Raw genomic sequence first — 21,888 nt, forward strand, 5'->3', positions numbered from 1 at the left:
CCCTCACACCAATGGGGCACTGACTTGTAGGCTAGTACTATCACATTCACTATCCAATAGGACAGTCTCTGCTTCGTGACTGTGTTGGGACAAGGCGGATATAGTCTTCTGGCCCCTCAGAGAAATCTGACCATCAGGTTGTGTTTCCCAATCGACTGGCTGTGTATACTTTGAGCGTGGACAGAGTGTGTCCGCCGTCCAACAGCTCATGAAGAAAAGAGAGGATGGACTCGATCTCACAGGATATGGGGTCTATAAGCTGGGTTGACCACCAGCTGGAAAATATGTCACACTTTTATCAATAGAGGTGCCGGGAAGGATAGTAGAAGGATAGTAGTAGATGGTAGCTTGTGTTCATGACCCTCTGGGGGAGTCTTGGAGGCTCCTGTCGAGAGGCCATAGGTGGAGGCTGCACAACTCGGGATGGGGGTGCCAAATTGACCATTTCGCTTGGGAAAGGAGGTCCCTTCTCAGAGGGATTGGGCCTGGCCCGAAAATGCTCCAAATCATGCGGAATGTCAGGGGGTGGAGTCTCCATTCACCTGTGGTGATCCGTTCCGGGACAGAATATCTGCTCCCATGTTCATGGAGAGATTGTTCTGTGCCCACAGGAGTAGGCATCGTGCCAGTCTGTTCAGTAGACGGGACCTAAGACCACCCTGGTGGTTTATATAGGCTACCAATGTCATGTTGTCTGAAAGGACCAGGACATGGTGTCCCCTGAGCTCAAGCTGAAATTCCTTAAAGGCAGGCAGTTGATGTGCCAGCTGGACAATTTTCAGGGAGCGATCCGACGAAATCTAGGCCTGCATTTCGGACGAGTCGAGGAACGTAATGTGTTGGCTGGGGGCGGACTCCCCTTTGACTCAGGGGGGTGAAATCTGCATCCACGCATTTCGTAAAGGTGCATGGAGCTAGAAACAGTCTGAATGGTAGGACTGTAGGCTATATTGGTGAGCCACCCCCTCGAATGTGAATCTCAAGAGCGGTCTGTGGTGGAGGGGGGGGGGGGGGGGGTATCTGGATACGAAAGAAGGTGTCTGCAAGCAAATTGGAGAGAGTAACCTCATTCTATTATCCCAAAATCCAGCACGGCACTCCGGGGATGGCGAGTCGAGTGGCAAATGGTTGAAGTATTCCAGTATTACAGCACTGAGGTGGGAGAAAAGCACTTGTTACAACATTGAGAGGAGGAAGAATGCTCTTTTCGTGAGAATGTAAAACTTTTTTTTTTTTTGGTTCGCTATAACAGCGAGAAGTGGTTTGGGCTGGTGGGGTGGGCCCAGAACCGGCAACAAACACAACATTTCCAGTGCCCTGAATTGAAGAGGGGTCTGGAAGAACAAGCACGCTTTGAGGGGAGTCCGGCTTCAGCAGGACTTAACCCTTTCCTTTTCCGTCCTGAGGCATCAGGACTGCTTCGGCTACACGGGGCCCAGCTCTAGGTTGGGGCGAGGCCCTTGATGCTTCATAAATAGGTAGCGTTTGGCCGGGCGGAGGCGTGGCTTGACTTCCGGCTCCGCTTTCGGCTGGGGCTGGCCGGTTGCTGAGTCTGGCCTGGGTTGCTGCTGAGTCGTGGTCCACGAGCACAGCGAGGAGAGACTTGCGCTCTCGCAGTGAGAGTGTCTGTCTTTGATGAATGTGGCTTGTGTGGGAGTGGCCTCGGCAAGAAACGTGCTTAGAGGCGCGACATTTAAAAAAAAAAAAAAAAACTCTGTTAGAAGAAGAAAGAAATTTCTTTCTTTTTAGAATAAATTTGCTCTTCTGTGATTTCGCCGGAAAGCCGCAGGGGAGAAGCCATAGATTCCGCTGCAGGAGGCTGTTCTTGGTGGCGAGTAGAGAGGCTTCTCTTCTTAGTCTTCAGAGTCAGCGAGGAGATGTGTCTTCGCGCTGAAGGAGATTAAATCTGACTAGATGGCCGTTTCAGTGCGACTTAAATAGGCAGTCGGCCTCGCCTATTCCGGTGGGCTGAAAGGACGTGAACGAATCAGGCTTCAGTATTTTACCATAGTGTAAGAGAGAAAATTTCTCACGCAATGCGAGTGAACCGTATCGAAAGGAAACTAAGAAACAACTTCTGTTGACAACTTTGCCACTGCATAAGTACAAACATATTTGATAGTAACTTTAATTTAATAATAATTTACACTACCATTCAAATGTTTTGGATCAGTAAATTTTTTTGAAGTTTTCGAAATAAGTCTCTTATGCTCACCAAGACTACATTTACAAGACTGAAATGTTATTACAATTAAAAATAACTATTTTCTATTTTAAATATTTAAAAATGTAATATATTTCTGTGATGGCAAAGTGGAATTTCAGCATTACTCAAGTCTTCTTCAGTGTCACATGATCACATTTTTGATGATTCAAAAATCATTGATATGCTGATTTGCTGCTCAAGAAACATTTATTAGTATCAATGTTGAAAACAGTTTTGCTTTGATAAATAGAAATTTTAAAAGAACAGCATTTATTTAAAATAGAAATCTTTTGTAGCATTATAAATGTCTTCACTTTTGATAAATTTAATGTGTCTAAGCTGAATAAAATTGATAATTTCTTCAGAAAACAAAATCTTCCTGATCCTAAACTTTTGAACAGTAGTGTATGAATAATAATTTATTTATATCATTTGTAGCATTAAAATAATTTATCATACACTGTAAAAAATATATATATATTGTTGGTTTAACTTCAAGAAGTAACCTGGATGCCTTAAAATGTAAGTTTATTGAAGTAAAAAAAATTGTTAATACAATAAAGGAGAAACTCAAAATATAGAGTTATCTGAACATGTGGTTCAGATAACTCTATATTTTGAGTTTCTCCTTTATTGTATTAACTATTTTTTTTATTACTTTTATTTATAATTATAAGTTACTTATTTATAATTTAACTTAATTAAATTAAGTTAATTATAAGTTTATATATTATATAATATTATAATTATAAGTTACTTATTTAACTTTTTATTACTTATTTATAATTACTTATTATTACTTACTACTATTACTTATTACTTATTACTAAGTTGATTTGACAAAAGAAAAAATTTTGTGATAACAAATCAGGAAAATAATTTTTTACAGTGTATAAAGCAAATTGCTAGAAAAAGCCACATGGTACATCAAACTAACAATCTACTGTATTCTCCACATAACATTCTTCATACCCTCACTGATGTAAAACTATTCACTCAAGTCTGACGTCACACGTCACCGCTTCCGGGTCCAAGTGTTCTATCAGATGCCAAAGAAAACAACAAACACTGCTAAAATACACTCACAGCATGTTGTAATACTACCAAAAAATCATGATCCTAACCTTTATCTCCATACTGAAATCCCAGAAGGCCAGACAGTGATTCAGCTTTTATAAATTGTTAAAATATTTATGCCCGGGATGCCGTGAGACTGCCATGAGACTACACAGCGACTGTAGTGTGTACACTAAGTTTTTAAATGCGTTTCTTAAATGTGTAATATTAATAATTAGGCTATAAATGGCTGTTGAGATAGCATTCTCAAGTGAAACGAGTAGAGGCCTGCACCCGGAAACAGCATTCCTTACATCACGACTTAATGTAGTATTTTCAGACAGTTAGAAGTGGTAAGCAAGTACTAAAAAGGCCTAGAATCAAATTTCCTGATCTGGCAGTGTTCAGTATAGCTTGGCAGCTGTAAGCAGCTCATTACTAGTTACTGCAGCAGGTTTAATAAAGTCATCTGTTGGCTTTATATGTGGATGCATCTCGTGGGTCACTGCTCGGGTTACTCCAGTCATCAGCCTCAGGACCTGTCTGGTAATGTCGCCATGCTGACTTATTGAAGACTGGAAGACGCTCAAAAGATTCACTCGAAAGAGCCTGGAGAGAGTGGAGAGAGGCGACTTCTTTCTAGTCAAAGCTAATATTATTACTCACTGTAATCCAAGTGTCCCACAGATAGAAACGTCAATGCAATTACCTTAAGATGAATTACTGCATCTGTCCCGAGCCCTTCAATCGAGTACAAGTTTAAGTCTCCCTGAAAGTAGCGCGCATAGAGTCTAGAGATTGGCAACCCATAGCCAAATCCAGCCTGCAGAGACAATGTAAACAGGTTGCTTGAAACCACACATACATATAAACACAGACGTAAGCTGTGTGATAGGTATTTACCAGTGGGACAGCAGCTTGAGAGGAGTCTAGACGTGGTGTTGGGGCAGTGGAATACATATAATTGAAGAGACGATCAATCTTTCGTAAAGGGACACCCCCACCTTTATCACTAATCTTAGAAAACAGACACATTAGCATCAAATGAATAAAGTGCACTTGTTTTGAGATTTAAGCAAGTCTCCATCAACATTTATGTTTTTGTGAAATAGGCATGCGCTGAACCTTTATGGAGAGGTCTTCTTTTCCCAGAGTAACCATTGCTTTCACTGGAGGAAGACCCTCACTGTTTTTTTCATAGAGCTCTACTGTTGCCCGCATGGAATTCTGCACAAATACATAATATACTGACTTACTCAAAAAAATATATATTAAAATTAAAAGGAATAAAATGGCTTCCAAAAGCCCACCTAAAGTGTGATCATTTGAGAAACACCTAATTTAATTCCACATCATTTAATTCCAAAACGTCACTTAAAAATATAATCAACTTTTTTGTGACAATTCATTATAAGGTTCATTTTGTTAACATTATTTAATGCATTACATAAAATAAAAAATACTTTAAGAGCATTTATTAATCTAGGTTACTGTTAATTTCTACATATACTAATAATTTTTACAATTTCGAGTTACATTTCTACATATAGTAATGTCTTTTTAAAATAATTTTCTTTTAAATAAAATACATAACATGAGTTATTGTAATTATTGTACAATTATCTAGTGATGGTGTTAGCTACATATGTGCCAACATACCAGTGCATGCGTACCAGTAAATGGTCTATGCTATTTGTGCCTGAGCCGATACGGTTAAAACGTACCTAATTAGAAAGTGCACTATGTTAGCTCTAAATTAGTATGATAATTTAGTGTCATTTGATAATTGTCAGTCAAAATGAAAATGAATTGAATCCAGGCATACTACATTCTCCATGTTGTCATTATCACGTGACCTACCAGTGTCAGTCACACTTTACTCCCATTCACAAATCCTGTCCTGTGGCCTCATGGGACAGAAAAAGTGTCCATATGCACACTTCAGAATTTCACCTGAAGAAGTAGGTCATCAGGTACTTTTCGCCTACTCTTTGTACTGTGAATTTGGACATACTTCTTTTGTCGCATACTGTTTTTCACCTACTATATAGTACTATATGTTTGGCATGTGATGATTTCGGATGCAGCCAATGTGATTGCAAGCAGATTGAGTTAAAGACCTATCAGCCTGTGCCATCTAGAGTTTCATGACAGAACTTTGTATATCTGCCCTCAAATGTTTGAATAAATAATTTAGTTTTTTTTCTTTTCGTTTTCTTCTAATGTATTATGACTAAACACAAATGAATAATGAATGATAGTATATTTATAAATTAGCTTTAACCTAGATTAATAAATGCTGTAAATGTTGTTTGTCAATTTTTTCATTGTTTGCACCTAATGCATAAACTAATATTAACGAATTGAACCCTACTGTAAAGTGTTACCCAGTTTTCCTTCTCCTTTCAAATGACCCCACTGTCTATTTCTCTTGCCTTGAAGAGCTCAAACAGCATGTGGAAAAGATGAGAGGGCACATAGACCACCTGTATAGGCTTCTTTGGAGTTTTGGCTATAGCAGATAGAGTGAGATAAGACAAGAAGGCACAGATAGATTAAAAACCAACTATGATTTTGATATATGTTATTAAGACAATAAGAGAGATCACATTCTCACAGTTGAATTCCCCGATCTTTAGTTCAGGTGCCATCATGTAGTACTGCTCACAAAGCATCTTTGCGGTCTCATATGCATCTGGAAGGAGATATCAGAATCTTTAAAATGGTTTATGTTGTGTATCTGTGCATTTTAAGTATCTTTTACCCTTACCTCTGACCACCTCAGCAACATTGCAGGCTGGGTCGATGCTTCCGATGTGTTTTGGTTGTGCAAGAAAAGTGGCATCGCCAAACAGAAGAGCTGAAACAGAATAAAAGAGCTGCTTATTGCCATACTTCAGTAGCTTGAGGTCCCAGTTCTAAGCAGTATCAGGACATTTCTTCTGTCGTATTTAATTACATTTATCCAACATGAATGTGATGTCACCCACTGTGCTGGTTGATGAGCATGCGGAAAGAAATGCGATTGGTGTAGAAGCGGTCAAGGAAGTACTGCACATTGCTGCTGATGAAGGGGTCGAAACCAAACTTCTCTTTATATTCGATGACACCCTGGGCCATGGTGGGCACCACGTCATTGTGCCTGTTCCGAATCTTAATCAGGATATCTAGGAAGCTGAAGCCCACAATAATAAGTTCTTTACTACTAGAAGACTTTGGTCTTATGACTTAGGAGAAATAGGTTGTGTTCACACTTGCAGTTTAGTAAGAAAATGATACAATTTACAAAGATACAAAACTTAAAGATACAGGAAAAAAAAGGCTTTTATGACGTATTTTTATGGAAATTACCGAAAATCCATAACAATGCTGTGTGCTGGGCTAAATGCGCTTGTTGTTGTATATGCATACATATTTTTACCAGCTGAGAACTCACAAAGAGCTTATAAAATGTGTAAAGGAGACAAATGGCAGCAGGAATTGTAACAAACTGTAATAGACAATGTAGCTCTTATGGTGAGATAAGACACCACAATCTTGTTTTGGGTAATTTAGATGTCTTAGGTCTGTTGCATTTATATTTCAGTCGAACTGCACCAGAGTTAATTTGGAAGCGGATGTTTTCGGCTCCGCTTTCACACGTATTCAAATGAACCGCATTAACAGAGCAATCGCACCAGAGTTCGTATTATTCATACCAAACCTGCCAAGTGTGAACACACCCAAAAGCAGGTTTGATCTATTCATTTGATCTATTATGTTAAACTATACTGCAGTATTTGGGTAAAATTAATAGTGCTAAATGTGCATTTTTAGTAAAAATACACATTTGATACACATACCTTAGTTTAGGCAAAAAATAGAAATAAAAATTATTTTACACTTTCCCTGGCAAAATTGTGTTTGCTGAAAAACAGGACAGCACGTTTTCAAAGGTTGGAGACTCACTCATTTAGGGTGTGGGGATCCTCTGGACTTCTTGTCTCGTATTCTAACAGCTCTTCAAAGCTCTGGCTGTACCTGATACCACAAAAAAAAAAAAAAAAAAAAAACGTATTATGTAACAACTGGCTCTTCCCTATACTTTATGGCTAAAGCTACTCTGTCATTCCTCTCATAACCACTAAGTGGCGTATGTGGCTCAATAAACCTAAACACTGCTCAGTGATAGTTAACAGTTCTTAAAATACATTTTTTGTAGCGTGAAGAACCTTTTTCAGCTATAAAGAACCTTTCTGTGTAATGGAAAGATCCCATGGATGTTAAAAGGTCTTCATGCATACTGTATGAGTCTGCACAGCATGCACTGAATATCTAGATGACTGATTGCACTGCACTACAACACTGAAAATTTACTTTGAATTTACATTGATTTTCACTCATAAATTGGTAGTAAAGTGAACAAATAACTACAAAGATAAATGACAAGCAACACACTGAGTTAAAAGAGAAATGTTTAATTGACGTAGAAAGACTGAACTAGTATTTTCTTGTCAATGTATTCCAAAAATCTTTACTTTACTCACAAAAATCATTCAGTGTGCTGTGTCCCATAATTCAATGTGCTCAACCTGTTCTTTCTTTTCCAGTCTGAGACACATTTTTTTAAAGGGATAGGCCTAGTTCACCCAAAAATGAAATCTGTCATTAATTATTAATTACTCACTTTCATCTCGTTCAAACCTGCAAGACTTTACAAACAAAAGATTTTTTTGATGAAATCTGAACGATTTCTGTCCTGCCATTGACAGTTACACAATTGACACTTTGATGCTTCAAAAAGTTCATAGAGATCGTAAAACTAATCCATATGAATTGAGTGGTTTAGTCCAAATTAGACTTAGTCCAAAGAGACTTGATCGTTTTATATGATGAACAGATTAAATTAAGGCTTTTTATTCAAATATAAACATTGATCAGCGAATATAAACAGAAGTTCAATCGAACCTGCTTGATGTTGACGCACAAGAACAATCCTCTTGCGGAAGCTCAAATGTTCTGTGTAACACAAGAATGAACCTCATTGGTTCTTGTTTAAGCTCAAAAATGCTGTGTAACGCATGAGAATTAACCTCACTGGTTCTCACGTCAAGCGAGTTCGTATGTTCACATGCTTGAGCTTCCGGTTACCTGGGGCCTATACCATGAAGCCGGTTTAGGTGGCTAGCCAGGTATGTTTCAGTTTAGTTTGTGCCAACCCTGGGTTTTAGGCACCATGAAAGTGGTTTGGCTTTTAGCAGTGTTCATTGCCATAGAAACTTACGCTCCACGGCTAACCTGGTCCGGGGCAGGTTATGTTCCAGGTAAGAGGTTGCAATCCGAACTTGGACCAATCAGCTGTGAGCAAAGTGACACATGTCTGATGCGATAACGTCACTCTACCTGTTTCTACTCCAAATTAAAGGTCACTACATAGCAAATAATTTTTAAAGACAAAATCATCTGGCTTTTAGTAATGCTTATTTAGAATAATAATTTTGTATGATTTAGATATTATTTATGTAATTATTATACCCCTAATCGATCACACACGTACAATTTTGATTTATCAAGTATTATTACGCAGAGTTTAAATGAATAAATATAAAAAGGTAATATAAATACGCTTTAGAATCAACAGATAAAGCTATAAAATGACTATGTGAGCTTAAATGTTAAATTCTCTCTGTACCTGTCACACTACTGCAAGGACGAGGACACAGAGAATGACATTAACAGGATTTATTTAGACACTGTATGCAACTCCTGAATACAGGAAAGGCTTCGAGATCCACACAGGGAAGCACAGGGTGAATACTTGAACTTGATGCAGCCTCGTAGATACTGGAATGGATTATGACTCGGAGATACTGGAATAGATGACCACGGGAGACCTGATTAGAGATCCGAGAATTCACTGGAGAACACGGAGAGGCGGTCTGGAGAATCCTGGAAAACCGCCGCACACCGATGCTGCTTGGAATACACACATAAAGAGAGGTTAGCGTAGAACTTTGATATACTTGCTGAGAGTGTACAGGGTATCCTGGAACCAGACAGAAGTGTTAGGAACCTGGGAGTCACAAGCGTCGAAAGACAAGACCGGCTAGTGAGCTGTGGACTGACTGGGGTTTATATGCAGAACTGGCGTGGTGAGTGAAGTGATGAGGTGCAGGTGCTGTGAATCAGAACTCCGGTGATTGTGATCGGGACCAGGTGTGCTGAGTTGAGAGGTGCAGTGTAAGGTTTTAACAAGGAAACATGGAAGGTGGGTGCAATCCGGTAGTGACGGTGTAGTGCGAGACGATACGTGACTTCATTGACCTGCCTCAGCACCGCGAATGGACCTATAAACCTGGGACTCAGCTTACGGGAGGGCAGCCGGAGGCGGATATCCCTGGTGGAGAGCCACACCAGCTGGCCAGGAGTGTAGTGGGGTGTGGCTCTTCGACGTGCGTCGGCCTGTTGTTGGAACCTCCGTACTGCCCCCTGTAGGTGGACATGGGCTGAGTCCCAGACCCTCTCACTCTCGGTGAACCAGTGTTGGACCGCTGGAACGTCTGATGGTTCGCCTGTCTATGGAAACAGAGGTGGTTGGTATCCCAGAACGCATTGGAACGGCGTCAGGCCTGTGGATGTTTGGCGTAGAGAGTTCTGAGCATACTCTGCCCATGGGAGGTACTGATTCCAGCGGTCCTGCACTTCATGGCAGTAGGTCCTCAGGTACCTCCCGATCTCCTGGATCTTATGCTCCGCTTGGCCGTTAGATTGAGGGTGGTACCCCGACGTCAGGCTGACCGATACTCCCAGAAGCTTGAAGGACTTCCAGACTCTTGATATGAACTGCGGTCCTCGATCCGATACTATATCCTCTGGGATTCCAAAGTGGCGAAAAATCTCGGTGAATTAATATCTCTGCTGTCTTGAAGGCTGTGGGAAGGCCGGGGAGGGATATCAATTTACAGGATTTGGAAAATCTATCAACGACCACTAGAATGCAGGTCTTGGAATCGGATGATGGCAGATCAGTAACGAAATCCACGGCGAGATGAGACCAGGGTCTGTTCGGGATTGGTAGGGGCATCAGCTTCCCTTCTGGGAGACGCCGGGGTACCTTGGCCATAGCACAAGCTGCGCATCCCTGCACGTATCGGGAGGTATCCTGGGCCATGCCGGGCCACCAGTAGCACTGTTGGAGAAGTGAGAGGGTTTGTTGGCTGCCTGGGTGTCCAGAGCCCGGAGAGGTGTGTACAGAGTCCATGAGGGGAAGACGGAGGTTGGTAGGTACGAAAATCTTCCCCTCAGGACCCCCCGGCGGAGCAGGTTCGGCAAGGGTGGCATCGGCTATGAGTACGTCGATGTTCCACTGGATGGGACTGACAATCATGGCTGGAGGGAGGATAGTTTCGTTGATCTCAGTGAAGGTCTCAGATTGATAGAGGCGTGTTAGGGCGTCTGCTTTGAGATTCTTGGAGCCAGGGCGGTAGGTAACTGTGAAGTTAAAGCGTGTGAAGAAGAGAGCCCATCGAGCCTGGCGAGGATTCAATCTCTTGGCTTCCCGGAGATACTCAATGTTGCGGTGGTCTGTAATCACTTGAAATGGATGGTTGACTCCCTCCAACCAGTGTCTCCACTCCTCTAAAGCCAACTTAATGGCCGGGAGTTCTCAATAACCGTCATCATAATTCTGCTCCGCCGGGGACATTTTGCATGAGAAGGCGCATGGATGGAGTCGTGGAGGGGTCCCCTGCCGCTGAGATAGAACAGCTCCTACTCCGTTGGTGGATGCGTCTACTTCCACTATGAACGGTAGATCAGGATCGGGATGACTCAGCATAGGAGCAGAACAGAAGGCTTTCTTCAGATTCTCAAAGGCTTTGGAAGCTTCAGTAGACCAGGTTAACTGTTTGGTACCCTTCTTCACCATGGATGTCACTGGAGTGCAGATCTTACTGTAGTCGCGGATGAACCGGCGATAAAAATTGGCAAAGCCAAGAAAGCGTTCCAGCTCTTTCAGGGTTTGAGGTTTAGGCCAGTTGATCACAGCTTCCACTTTATTTTGATCCATAGAGATGCTGTCTGGACAAATCACGTACCCCAGGAAGTGCATGGATTCTTGATGGAATTCGCATTTCTCTAACTTCAGGTACAGCTGGTACTCACGGAGGCGTTTAAGGACTTGCTTCACCTGCAGGACATGTTCATCGAGGTTGGAGGAGTAGATCAAGATGTCATCAATGTAGATGATCACAAACCGGTGGAGCATATCTCGGAAGATCTCATTCATGAAGCCCTGGAAGACAGCAGGACTGTTTGAAAGGCCGAAAGGCATGACCCGATATTCATAGTGCCCAGCAGGAGTGATAAAGGCAGTCTTCCACTTATCTCCCTCACGGATACAAACCAGGTTGTAAGCACTTCTCAAATCGAGTTTGGTGAAGATGGGAGCTGAACATAGTTGTTCAAGAGCTGAAGGCACCAATGGCAATGGATATCTGTACTTGACGGTAGAAGCATTAAGGATGCGGTAATCAATACATGGGCGGAGTCCACCATCCTTTTTCCCGACGAAGAAGAAGCTTGAGGCGGCAGGGGATGTAGATGACTGAATGTATCCTTGGCGCAAGGCTTCCTCCACGTACTCCTCCATGGCCTTCTTTTCTGGGATGGACAATGGGTAAACTTTTCCATGCGGTAGAGTGGCCCCAGGCATCAGGTCTATTGCGCAGTCCCATGGCTGATGAGGTGGAAGAGTGGTGGCGAGTTGCTTACTAAACACGTCCTGGAAAGCCCGGTATTCAGGAGGAATCTTGCGAGAAGAATTGGTGGCTGGAGTCTCGACGGAAGTTGAACCCAGGATTGCAGGGACAGTTGATATGGAAGAAGCAGAGGGGTTCCTCTTGACAGGACATAGACAATGCGTTTTAGACAATGCGTTTTAGACAATCCAGTGACGTACTTCTCCAGATGTCCAGCAGATGTCCGGCGAGTGTTGATTAAGCCACAGGCGTCCCAGGACGATATCTGCTGTAGAGCCCTCCAGTACCAGTAAAGAGCATTTTTCTTGGTGTAAACAACCGATGGAAAGTTGAAACTCGGGACTGCAGTGATGAATACTTCTCTGACTGAGGGGTTTTCCTAGAATGGAGTGTATACTAAGTGGTTGACTTAATCGTCGACAGCGGGCTTGCAAACGGTTGAGTAGTGAAGTTCCCCGCCGCGCCGGAGTCAATCAGAGCTTTTGCTGGAATAGAGTGTTTCAGATAGGTAATTAATACCGGAGTTTGCTTCAGGTTAGAAACTGGAAATGGTAGATCTACTGTACTCACCGCCGAACGGCTGGGACGGATGGGACATTCGACACGATAATGTCCAGAAGCTCCACAATAGAGACATAAGTTATTGGTACGACGTCGGTTACGTTCAGATGTAGTTAGATGTCCCATATCGATTTCCATAGGCTCTGGTACTGGAGGGCTTACGGGCGAGGAGATGCGAGGAGAGCGTGCAGTGGAATTATAGAAGCATGCAGTGCGGTGTTGGGCTATGAGTATCGAGCGTTGGATGAATTTTTCAATCCCGATGGAGTCGTCATATATGGCCAGTTGTAAACAGATATCTGGGTTGAGCCCTTGACGATAAGCTGTCATCAAAGCGATTTCGTTCCATCCGCTGCTTGCAGCGATCGTCCGAAACTTCAAAGCGTAATCTGAAAAAGAGGAGGTGCCTTGTCGTAGGCGAAATAACTGGTCATGAACAGATATGGCATTAGATGATTGAGCGAATACTGTGTGAAAATGTTCAATGAATCCGTTTAAAGACTGTAATGCGGGTGCATTGGAATCCCAGAGAGCTTGAGCCCAGTTCAACGCTCGACCTGTGAGCAGAGAAATTATGAAAGCAATTTTGGCTTTTTCGGAAATGAACTGAACAGCGTTTACCTCCATGTAGAGTTTAAATTGTAGAAGAAATCCATTGCACTCTTCCTCGCCAGAATAAGAAGCAGGTTTGGCCATGGGACTTACTGAGGCAGGTCGGTAGTTCTGAAGAGCATGACGGAATTCTGTGAGGGTTTCTTGAAGTGATTGATGTTGTGCGATGGCTGCATTAGCAGTGGCATGTGCTGTGGTATCCATAAGTGGCTGGGGTGCGGCGGCGCCCCGAGAGGCTTCGGTGGATACAGCGGAGATCTCAGAAGCCGAGGGAGCTTGCATGGTGTGTGGTCCGGTCTTCTGTCACACTACTGCAAGGACGAGGACACAGAGAATGACGTCAACAGGATTTATTTAGACACTGTATGCAACTCCTGAATACAGGAAAGGCTTCGAGATCCACACAGGGAAGTACAGGGCGAATACATGAACTTGATGCAGCCTCGTAGATACTGGAATGGATTCTGACTCGGAGATACTGGAATAGATGACCACGGAAGACCTGATTAGAGATCCGAGAATTCACTGGAGAACACGGAGAGGCGGTCTGGAGAATCCTGGAAAACCGCCGCACACAGATGCTGCTTGGAATACACACATACAGAGAGGTTAGCATAGAACTTTGATATACTTGCTGAGAGTGTACAGGGTATCCTAGAACCAGACAGAAGTGTTAGGAACCGGGGAGTCACAGGCGTCGAAAGACGAGACCGGATAGTGAGCTGTGGACTGACTAGGGTTTATATGCAGAATTGGCATGGTGAGTGAAGTGATGAGGTGCAGGTGCTGTGAATCAGAACTCCGGTGATTGTGATCGGTTCCAGGTGTGCTGAGTTGATGCTGGCTGGGGTGTGTCGTTGAGTGAACCCGTGACAATACCTTTATCAACTTTTCAATCTCGTAATATTCTGCAGAAGAGAGAAGTGAATCACGCTGCTTCTCTCGCGAGGACTGAATCGCATTTTCACTCTTTCTCAGCATGTGATTGGCTGTTCGCTACTGATGTCACACCTAAACTCCTAAACTCAGGATCAAAGCCTGAGTTGACAGAGAAAGTTGATGATCAGCATCATGGTACCAACAAAGCCTGATTAAATTGGTTTGGTTTGGTTTTGTCAACTCGAAACTAATCCTGTAACCCTGAGTTTGTTCAACTACCATCATGGTACAGGCCCCAGATCTGATGTGTGAGTTGATGAATGTTTATATGTGAAAGTCCCCCTTTAGTCAATAATGTTATCTCATCTTTGATCACCAAAATTACATATTAAACATTTTTTCAGTGAATCTTTTTTTGCTTCATGCCTTAAAATAGCTTGAATGTAACTCTACACCCTTGCCTCATTTAGTATACGCGGTTCTATGATTATGTAAATGAGCCCCGCCTCCACTCATTCACAGCAGCTCAGAGATCCACTTGTTGACGATCACACATTGACGTAATCGTTTACAAGGTAGTTTGTAACATCAGAAACACCAGCGATTTAAAACCGCAATCTTGAGACTGTCTTTGGTTCAGGCAGTTTTATGGAGAACATACTCAGCAATGGTGTTGACATGAATTTGCACATGGTTTGTCTTAAAGCATATTAAAAACACCACATAGACATATAAACAATTAAAACCTTGATTTTCACCACAGGGGGGCTTATGTGAAGAAAAGCCTAATTTAGATCTGTTCGCCATATAAAGCGATCGAGTCTCTTCAGAAAATTTGGACTAAACCACTCAATTCATATGGATTAGTTTTATGATCTCTTTATGAACTTTTTGAAGCGTCAAAGTGGTAGTTGCATAGCTGTCAATGGAGGGACAGAAATCACTCAGATTTCATCAACAAGATCTCCATTTGTGAACTATCCCTTTAAGGTCTCAATATCTGTTCAGACAGCCAGACTTTTAGATATTTTTGTACAAAAATGGAATTAAAATGTTTTTAAAATGATCACTGGACGCCATGCACTTGACAACAATGTCACATACTACTATTAATCAATCATGGAATAATGCCTACTGTAACTATTTTCAGAAAATAGTACAGTATAGTATGCAGAGTAGTATTCCAGGACTTTTCCAGCATTTACGTTCTGCTTTATAACCTATGTGATGCTAGTGTCACATTTGTATTCAGAACACTCACTCTGAGCACTTTACAACAAACCCAGTCACTGTTACTCACAGCTTACTCACAGCTCACACTCATCATCACACCTGGCCACAGGGACGGATGACGCAGTCGTGCCCTGGGCCTGTCAAAAGGCCCCCAGTGCTCCGATTTCTCATTGTGTATGGGTTTAGAGGTGCAGCACGGCACTCCGGGTGGTGAGTCGGGGGTGAGTCGATCCAATCATCACCCTCCCACCCCCGGAAGCTTGTCCGGGCCGCCCTTCTAAACTAGTGCCCGGTTGGCCCGTGCGTTTATCCGTCCCTGCCTGGCCCTCACTGAGCCCTGCCCTCCTCACCAGGACTCCACCAGTTTGACGGACGGCTGGCTCTGAAGATTGGGGGGCAACAAGGTAACTTCCCTCATCGTATTGGCCAACCTCACTGCCAGTTCTTTCCGCAGAAACATGTAGGAGGTTTTTTCACATGCATTTTCCCTGCCTGGTTAAACAAGAAGCAAGAACAAGTTATTCTTTGTTATCCAATGATGCGCCTGTTTAGTCTGTGTGCATGAGTGATACAGCAGTATTACAACCATTGTTTAATGTCAAAGATTCGAAAAAGAAAGCAAATTCATTATAAATATAATAAGAAAGTAGATAATGACAATGAATTACAATAATCAATCAATCAATCAATCAATTAAGGGCACTGAGAAGGAATGTGACACCTCAAGTATATTAACATATAAATTATATATACTATACAAGTAGAAAGTTTATAATTAGGCTACTATTTCACACATTTTAGAATAATAATGAAGTCACCCAATTGGTGAAATAACACAAACGGAAGTTGGGAATTAGGTAGTGAATTGTCTGCATACTCCAGTTTTGTTTAATAAACTAGGTAATATATAGGTTATATTTCTCTGTCTTTCCAAACTTTTGACTGGTAGTGTATGCTTGACATCATGCATAAAAAAACACACACACATTGGACTCTTGAGATACAAGTTGTGTAATAATAATACATTTATTTATTATAGATAGATAGATTATGTATCTAATATACTCATAAAGCACGAATTATTTAGCCTTTGCAAAACTGGACCAGGTTCATGATGTTCTGAGTGATATGAAACGGCGAGTCTATTTTTATACAGTTGATGTCAGTGCTGTGCCAATGCTGAGCTTTAGCTTTCACTTGACCTTAACATTCAAGGTTAATATAGGTTATGGCATATGAATATAGTCAACGTGTTGATTTAATCACGCGGGATATGTGGTGAAATTAAAAACAATTTATTCAAAATGAGACACACAGCAGAAATCGCTGATTCAAGTTCAGCACGAGACAATCCTACATTAAAAATACAATTTGTTGCATCATTAGCGGTTCTTTAACTCTATGCGTTTATCCCAACGTTTCATTACTCACCAAAATCCAGGAACTGCTTGATTGACATCGGTGAGGGCGAAAACCTTGAATAATATTCAATTTTGTGCCTGACATCTTTCAGCAAGTAGTTAAACAGTTTCATGTTTAGGTCTGTCAACTTCCAAACAGCTCGAGTCCCGCGCTGCGCGATCACTCATTCAACACTTTACGATCTATTTCGTTTCTATACAGCTATGTTGTAGCGCTTGTTATCGAGCAGAAGCTTGTGGTTCTCGTCACGTGACATGACAGCGCGTGCTATCACTTGCAGGGTTGATTACACTGGTTGTCTGTAGGATGGATTGAGACATGGATCTGGTATGTAATATAAATATATAGGGGAGAGCGGGGCACAACCTAACGCTTTTTGACTTTCTCAGTTTGTGTAAATCTACTTATGGTTCAGAGTATTTATTTTTCCCCACATTAATTTCCCACATGTCTAGTACAATTATGTGTTTTTGTTTTATTAATACAGTATATACTTTTTTCTTGATATACCCCGAAAGAATGGAAGTGAAATGTGACAACATGCCCCATAGGTGGGGTACATTGTAACATGTGTGGGGCACATTGTAACATGACATATGACAGCTTAAAATGTTATCTGATCTAATAAAAAAAATATACAAAACAAACTAAAATATTTTCTAAATAAAATACAATTAAAAAACTTTTTCATATAAAATAATGGCAATTTAATAATTAAATAGAAACTCATTTTTGAGTTTTGACTACGAACACATGAAAACACAGCTATACAACATAGTTCAAAACAAATAAATAATTAGTAATTTCTGAACATTGACTCTCAGTCTTTATTCACCTTTTTCTCACGTTTTCTCAATAAAATTAATAAAAGTATAGAATATAATAGCATATTTCTAATAGGGGCACATTGTAACGCAGTGTTACAACATGCCCTGCCTGCACAACTGGGATTTAAACCCGGCTAGTGTCTTCTGCTAGTTAGCGAAACATTAAATAACTATCTCAACTGTTAAATAACATCTTGGAGATTAAAATAATATCAGATTTGTCTAATTTTAAATAAACACAAAAAATAGAGATGAAAAATTAACTTAAGTAAGAAATGTACTTTTGCTATGGTTTAATAAATGTCTATGGATATCTTCCAAAAAAAAAGAAAATTTTGGCGGATTTTTTTTCTATATAGTGTTGATATGGCAACTAGTAAATAAACAAAGTTTCGTCATCCAAGCATGTGCGGAAGTATTTAAAACAAGCGTGTTACAACTAACCCCGCGTTAGGTTGTGCCCCGCGCTCCCCTAGTATTAGTGCTAAATTCTTGCTTAAACTTCTATTTTGTGCTAACTTGTACCCTATTATACGGGGAGATCCATTAATAGGAGATAATATATTAATGACTTTGGTTTTGAAGATAAAAACATATTGAACGAAGACAATTGAATACACAATCAATAGAGCGTGCAGTTGTTGAACAGACTGGGCGGACATGATTTCACCAAGTACAAAATGTTCTTGGCTGAATCAACATCTTTTTTGATCCTGGAACAACATTCTAATCAACCAATCAGATTTTGGGACAAATGTCAAGTTTACCTTAGGTGCTTCTACATCAGGGTTATTCACCTGTCATTTCCCTCTGATTTTAGGGATAAGTTATGGCCGGGTAGGGTTAGACTTAGGGGTAGGAATAAGGTTAGGACTAAATCTTTGGACAGGAATGTTGTTCCAGGAGGATCAACAAAATGTGTTAGTCCAGCAACATGTCTTGGCAAAATCATGGTGACCGAACAGACTGTTAAGAGTAGATCTTACATTGTTTCACTGTTACAAGGCACATATCCCTATATAAGATGTTAGGGCTGCACATCAGTAAAGCATATACCAAGTAATTTATGCTCATAATTTTTAACATTTTTGTGACATTTAAAAAAACTGCAATTTTAATGTAAAAAAGAAAAAGAAAAATGTTGTTTCAACTTTTAAAAAAGTAAGTGTTTCTGCTGCCTTAAAATTGTAAGTTTAATCAACTTGAAATGTGAAGTTGTACTAAGTGACAACTTGGATATTTGAATTGACTAAACTTAAAATTTGAAGGCAGCAAAAACTCACTTTTTAAAGTTGAAACAACATTTGCATCCAACCAGTGATCTAGCATGAACATACAAAGAAATATAAGAAATAACTTTTATTGAACTAGCACTTGATATCAGTGATATTTGCCACTCAGTTAATACATTGAAACTTATATGATAATTACAAATTCAAATCAAGAGGCAATACTGGACCAAATCCAGAATAAACAGCAAAAGTAAACAACTCAAATTATATAATGGTTTAAAATTAACCATGAAATAAATTATATTTAAGGAAATAAACAATCAATAATAAAAGTTGTATGAAAATGAATGCAAACTAAATATGTTAACAAATGAGAACATAACTGTCACGAAACTGCTCCGAGACACGAAGGTAGATCCAAATGCAGCTTTTATTAAGAGGCAATCCAGACACGTAATCCAATAAACAGGCAGTGGGTCAAAACACAGGTAGGCAGTCCAAACAAACAAACAACAAAACAAGACAGGCAGGGGTCAGAGGCAAGAGAGTAATCCAAGGAACAGGCAAGAAATCCGAAAACCAAGAAACAAGAAAACCAGGAAAAACACTCAGAGTTGCAGTGCGACACTAAACAAAACTTCGCAATGATTGAATGAACAAGGAATAAATAGGCTGAAACTAACAAGGATGAGACACAGATGAATGCAATTAGTGATGAGTCCGGGCAGTGAGTTATGGGAAATGTAGTTAGTGAGAGAGTGACAATAGTCGGGTGTGGAGTGCCCTCTGGTGGTTCTCAAGGGCACTCCAGCTGGTGACCGTTACATAGCCCCCCCCCCTCAAAGGAGCAGCTTCCAGACGCTCTGAAATTTTCCAGGAGGGAGGTGGAGCGGAGGCGGACCCGGGGGCAGGATGGAGGGCTAGGCCCGTGGAGCGGAAGACGACCTGGAGACTGCGGCAAGACGGGAGGCCAGGGCGGATCAGGCTGTGCAGGCGACCAGGGCGGATGAGGCTGTGCAGGCGGCCAGGGCGGATGAGGCTGTGCAGGCGGCCAGGGCGGATCAGGCTGTGCAGGCGGCCAGGGCGGATCAGGCTGTGCAGGCGGCCAGGGCGGATCAGGCTGTGCAGGCGACCAGGGCGGATGAGGCTGTGCAGGCAGCCAGGGCGGATCAGGCTGTGCAGGCGGCCAGGGCGGATCAGGCTGTGCAGGCGGCCAGGGCGGATCAGGCTGTGCAGGCGGCCCTTCAGGCGGCCAGGGAGGAGACGACCCTTTAGGCGGCCAGGGAGGAGACGACCCTGCAGGCGACCATGGCACAGGAACAGACGCCGGCTCAGGCACAGGAACAGATGCCGGCTCGGGCACAGGAACAGACGCCGGCTCGGGCACAGGAACAGATGCCGGCTCGGGCACAGGAACAGACGCCGGCTCGGGAACAGGAACAGACGCCGGCTCGGGAACAGGAACAGACGCCGGCTCGGGAACAGACGCCGTGGCAGCGGCTATCTCTGCTGAGGGCTCAGGTTCAGGCGTGTCGGCGACCATCTCTGCTGAGGGCTCAGGTTCAGGCGTGTCGGCGACCATCTCTGCTGAGGGCTCAGGTTCAGGCGTGTCGGCGACCATCTCTGCTGAGGGCTCAGGTTCAGGCGTGTCGGCGACCATCTCTGCTGAGGGCTCAGGTTCAGGCGTGTCGGCGGCCATCTCTGCTGAGGGCTCAGGTTCAGGCGTGTCGGCGGCCATCTCTGCTGAGGGCTCAGGCGACGTGGCAGTGGCCATCTTGTCCGGAGACACTGGCTCGGCGGCAGCCATCTTGTCCGGAGACACTGGCTCGGCGGAGACCATCTTGTCCTGAGACACTGGCTCGGCAGCGACCATCTTGTCATGAGACACTGGCTCGGCAGAGACCATCTTGTCCTGAGACACTTGCTCGGCGGCGGCCATCTTGTCCGGAGACACTGGCTCGGCAGAGACCATCTTGTCCAGAGACACTGGTTCGGCGGCGGCGGCCATCTTGTCCGGAGACACTGGCTCGGCAGAGACCATCTTGTCTGGAGACACTGGCTCGGCAGAGACCATCTTGTCTGGAGACACTGGTTCGGCGGCGGCCATCTTGTCCGGAGACACTGGCTCGGCGGGCGTGACGTGACGAGAACAATCTCTGGATCGGCAGAAGTGATGTGAACAGTCTCTGGATTGACAGACGTGACTTGAACAGTCTCTGGATTGGCAGACGTGACTTGAACAGTCTCTGGATCGGCAGACGTGACCAGTCTCTGGATCGGCAGGAATGACGTGAAGCTCTGGCTCGGCAGGACTGACGTGAAGCTCTGGATCGGCAGGAATGACGTGAAGCTCTGGCTCGGCAGGACTGACGTGAAGCGCAGGCTCGGCAGGACAGACGTGAAGAGACTCAGGCTCTGCAGGGCTGACGTGAAGAGACTCAGGCTCTGCAGGGCTGACGTGAAGAGACTCAGGCTCTGCAGAGGCCATGGCGGGATGAGGCTCTGGTGTGACTGCGCTGGTGAGCGGTGTTAGCACAGGAGTTGCCAACACTAGAGTGGGCATGACGTGAAGCTCAGGCTCGGCAGGCGTGAAACCCACAGAAAAAGTTGAGCAACTCAGTTGCAGGGCCAATGGTGCATTCAAGTCATCTCGTATAGATCGTATTTACGAGTTGAATGCACATGAACGCCACCACAATGTCGTAAATACCAGTGGGGAGCTCGGGATTTTCTTTAAGCCCCGATCTGTACGAGTTGGGGGCGTGTCAGTGAGAAACATGGCGGAATCAATGAATGCAACGTCTGTAGTTGAGCAAAGTGATAGTAAAATATCACAATACTTATTTAGCAGTGACATTGTAAGGCTTTTTCATTTATAACAAAGTAAACTCTCTGCACAAAATATGATATAGCCTACTTGTAATATAACAATTATATATATATATATATATACTAATTATATAATGATACAGTTAATTTACATTGGCTTCATAAGTTAATTAAAAACATAAAAAGAAAAACACACCTGATGCGCATTCTTTGTCCTTCGTTTTCTATAAGCAGAGTTAACAAACCTTGCTATATTTTCGTGTTATTCATTAAAAGGTACACCACCATCTTGC

The 21,888-nt window shown here is 42.7% G+C and overlaps 1 protein-coding gene across 1 annotated transcript; it reads right to left on the bottom strand.

Annotated features, from left to right (window-relative positions):
- Positions 1 to 3,076: 3,076 nt before the first annotated feature.
- pdk3b (pyruvate dehydrogenase kinase, isozyme 3b) lies at positions 3,077 to 17,000 on the bottom strand. The gene is made up of 11 exons (XM_079846978.1): positions 16,717 to 17,000; positions 15,636 to 15,777; positions 7,211 to 7,282; positions 6,253 to 6,437; positions 6,033 to 6,122; positions 5,880 to 5,957; positions 5,698 to 5,774; positions 4,388 to 4,489; positions 4,166 to 4,279; positions 3,972 to 4,085; positions 3,077 to 3,871 (listed from the first exon to the last, which is right to left on the bottom strand). Exons 1-11 carry the CDS (start codon positions 16,817 to 16,819, stop codon positions 3,728 to 3,730), a joined length of 1,221 nt encoding a protein of 406 aa, XP_079703104.1. The 5' UTR covers positions 16,820 to 17,000; the 3' UTR covers positions 3,077 to 3,727.
- Positions 17,001 to 21,888: the final 4,888 nt, after the last annotated feature.

The sequence above is a fragment of the Squalius cephalus genome, assembly GCF_949319135.1.
Source record: "Squalius cephalus genome assembly, chromosome: 17".
Lineage (NCBI taxonomy): Eukaryota > Metazoa > Chordata > Actinopteri > Cypriniformes > Leuciscidae > Squalius > Squalius cephalus.

What these genes read in the sequence shown, in the direction of transcription:
- pdk3b (XM_079846978.1), bottom strand. Translation starts at nt 16,819, where the DNA reads ATGAAACTGTTTAACTACTTGCTGAAAGATGTCAGGCACAAAATTGAA. An exon ending in TGTTGCTGAGGTGGTCAGAG is followed by an intron (nt 5,958 to 6,032) that starts GTAAGGGTAAAA and finishes ATCTCCTTCCAG; the next exon opens with ATGCATATGAGACCGCAAAG. An exon ending in CTCAAGCTGCTGTCCCACTG is followed by an intron (nt 4,086 to 4,165) that starts GTAAATACCTAT and finishes TTGTCTCTGCAG; the next exon opens with GCTGGATTTGGCTATGGGTT.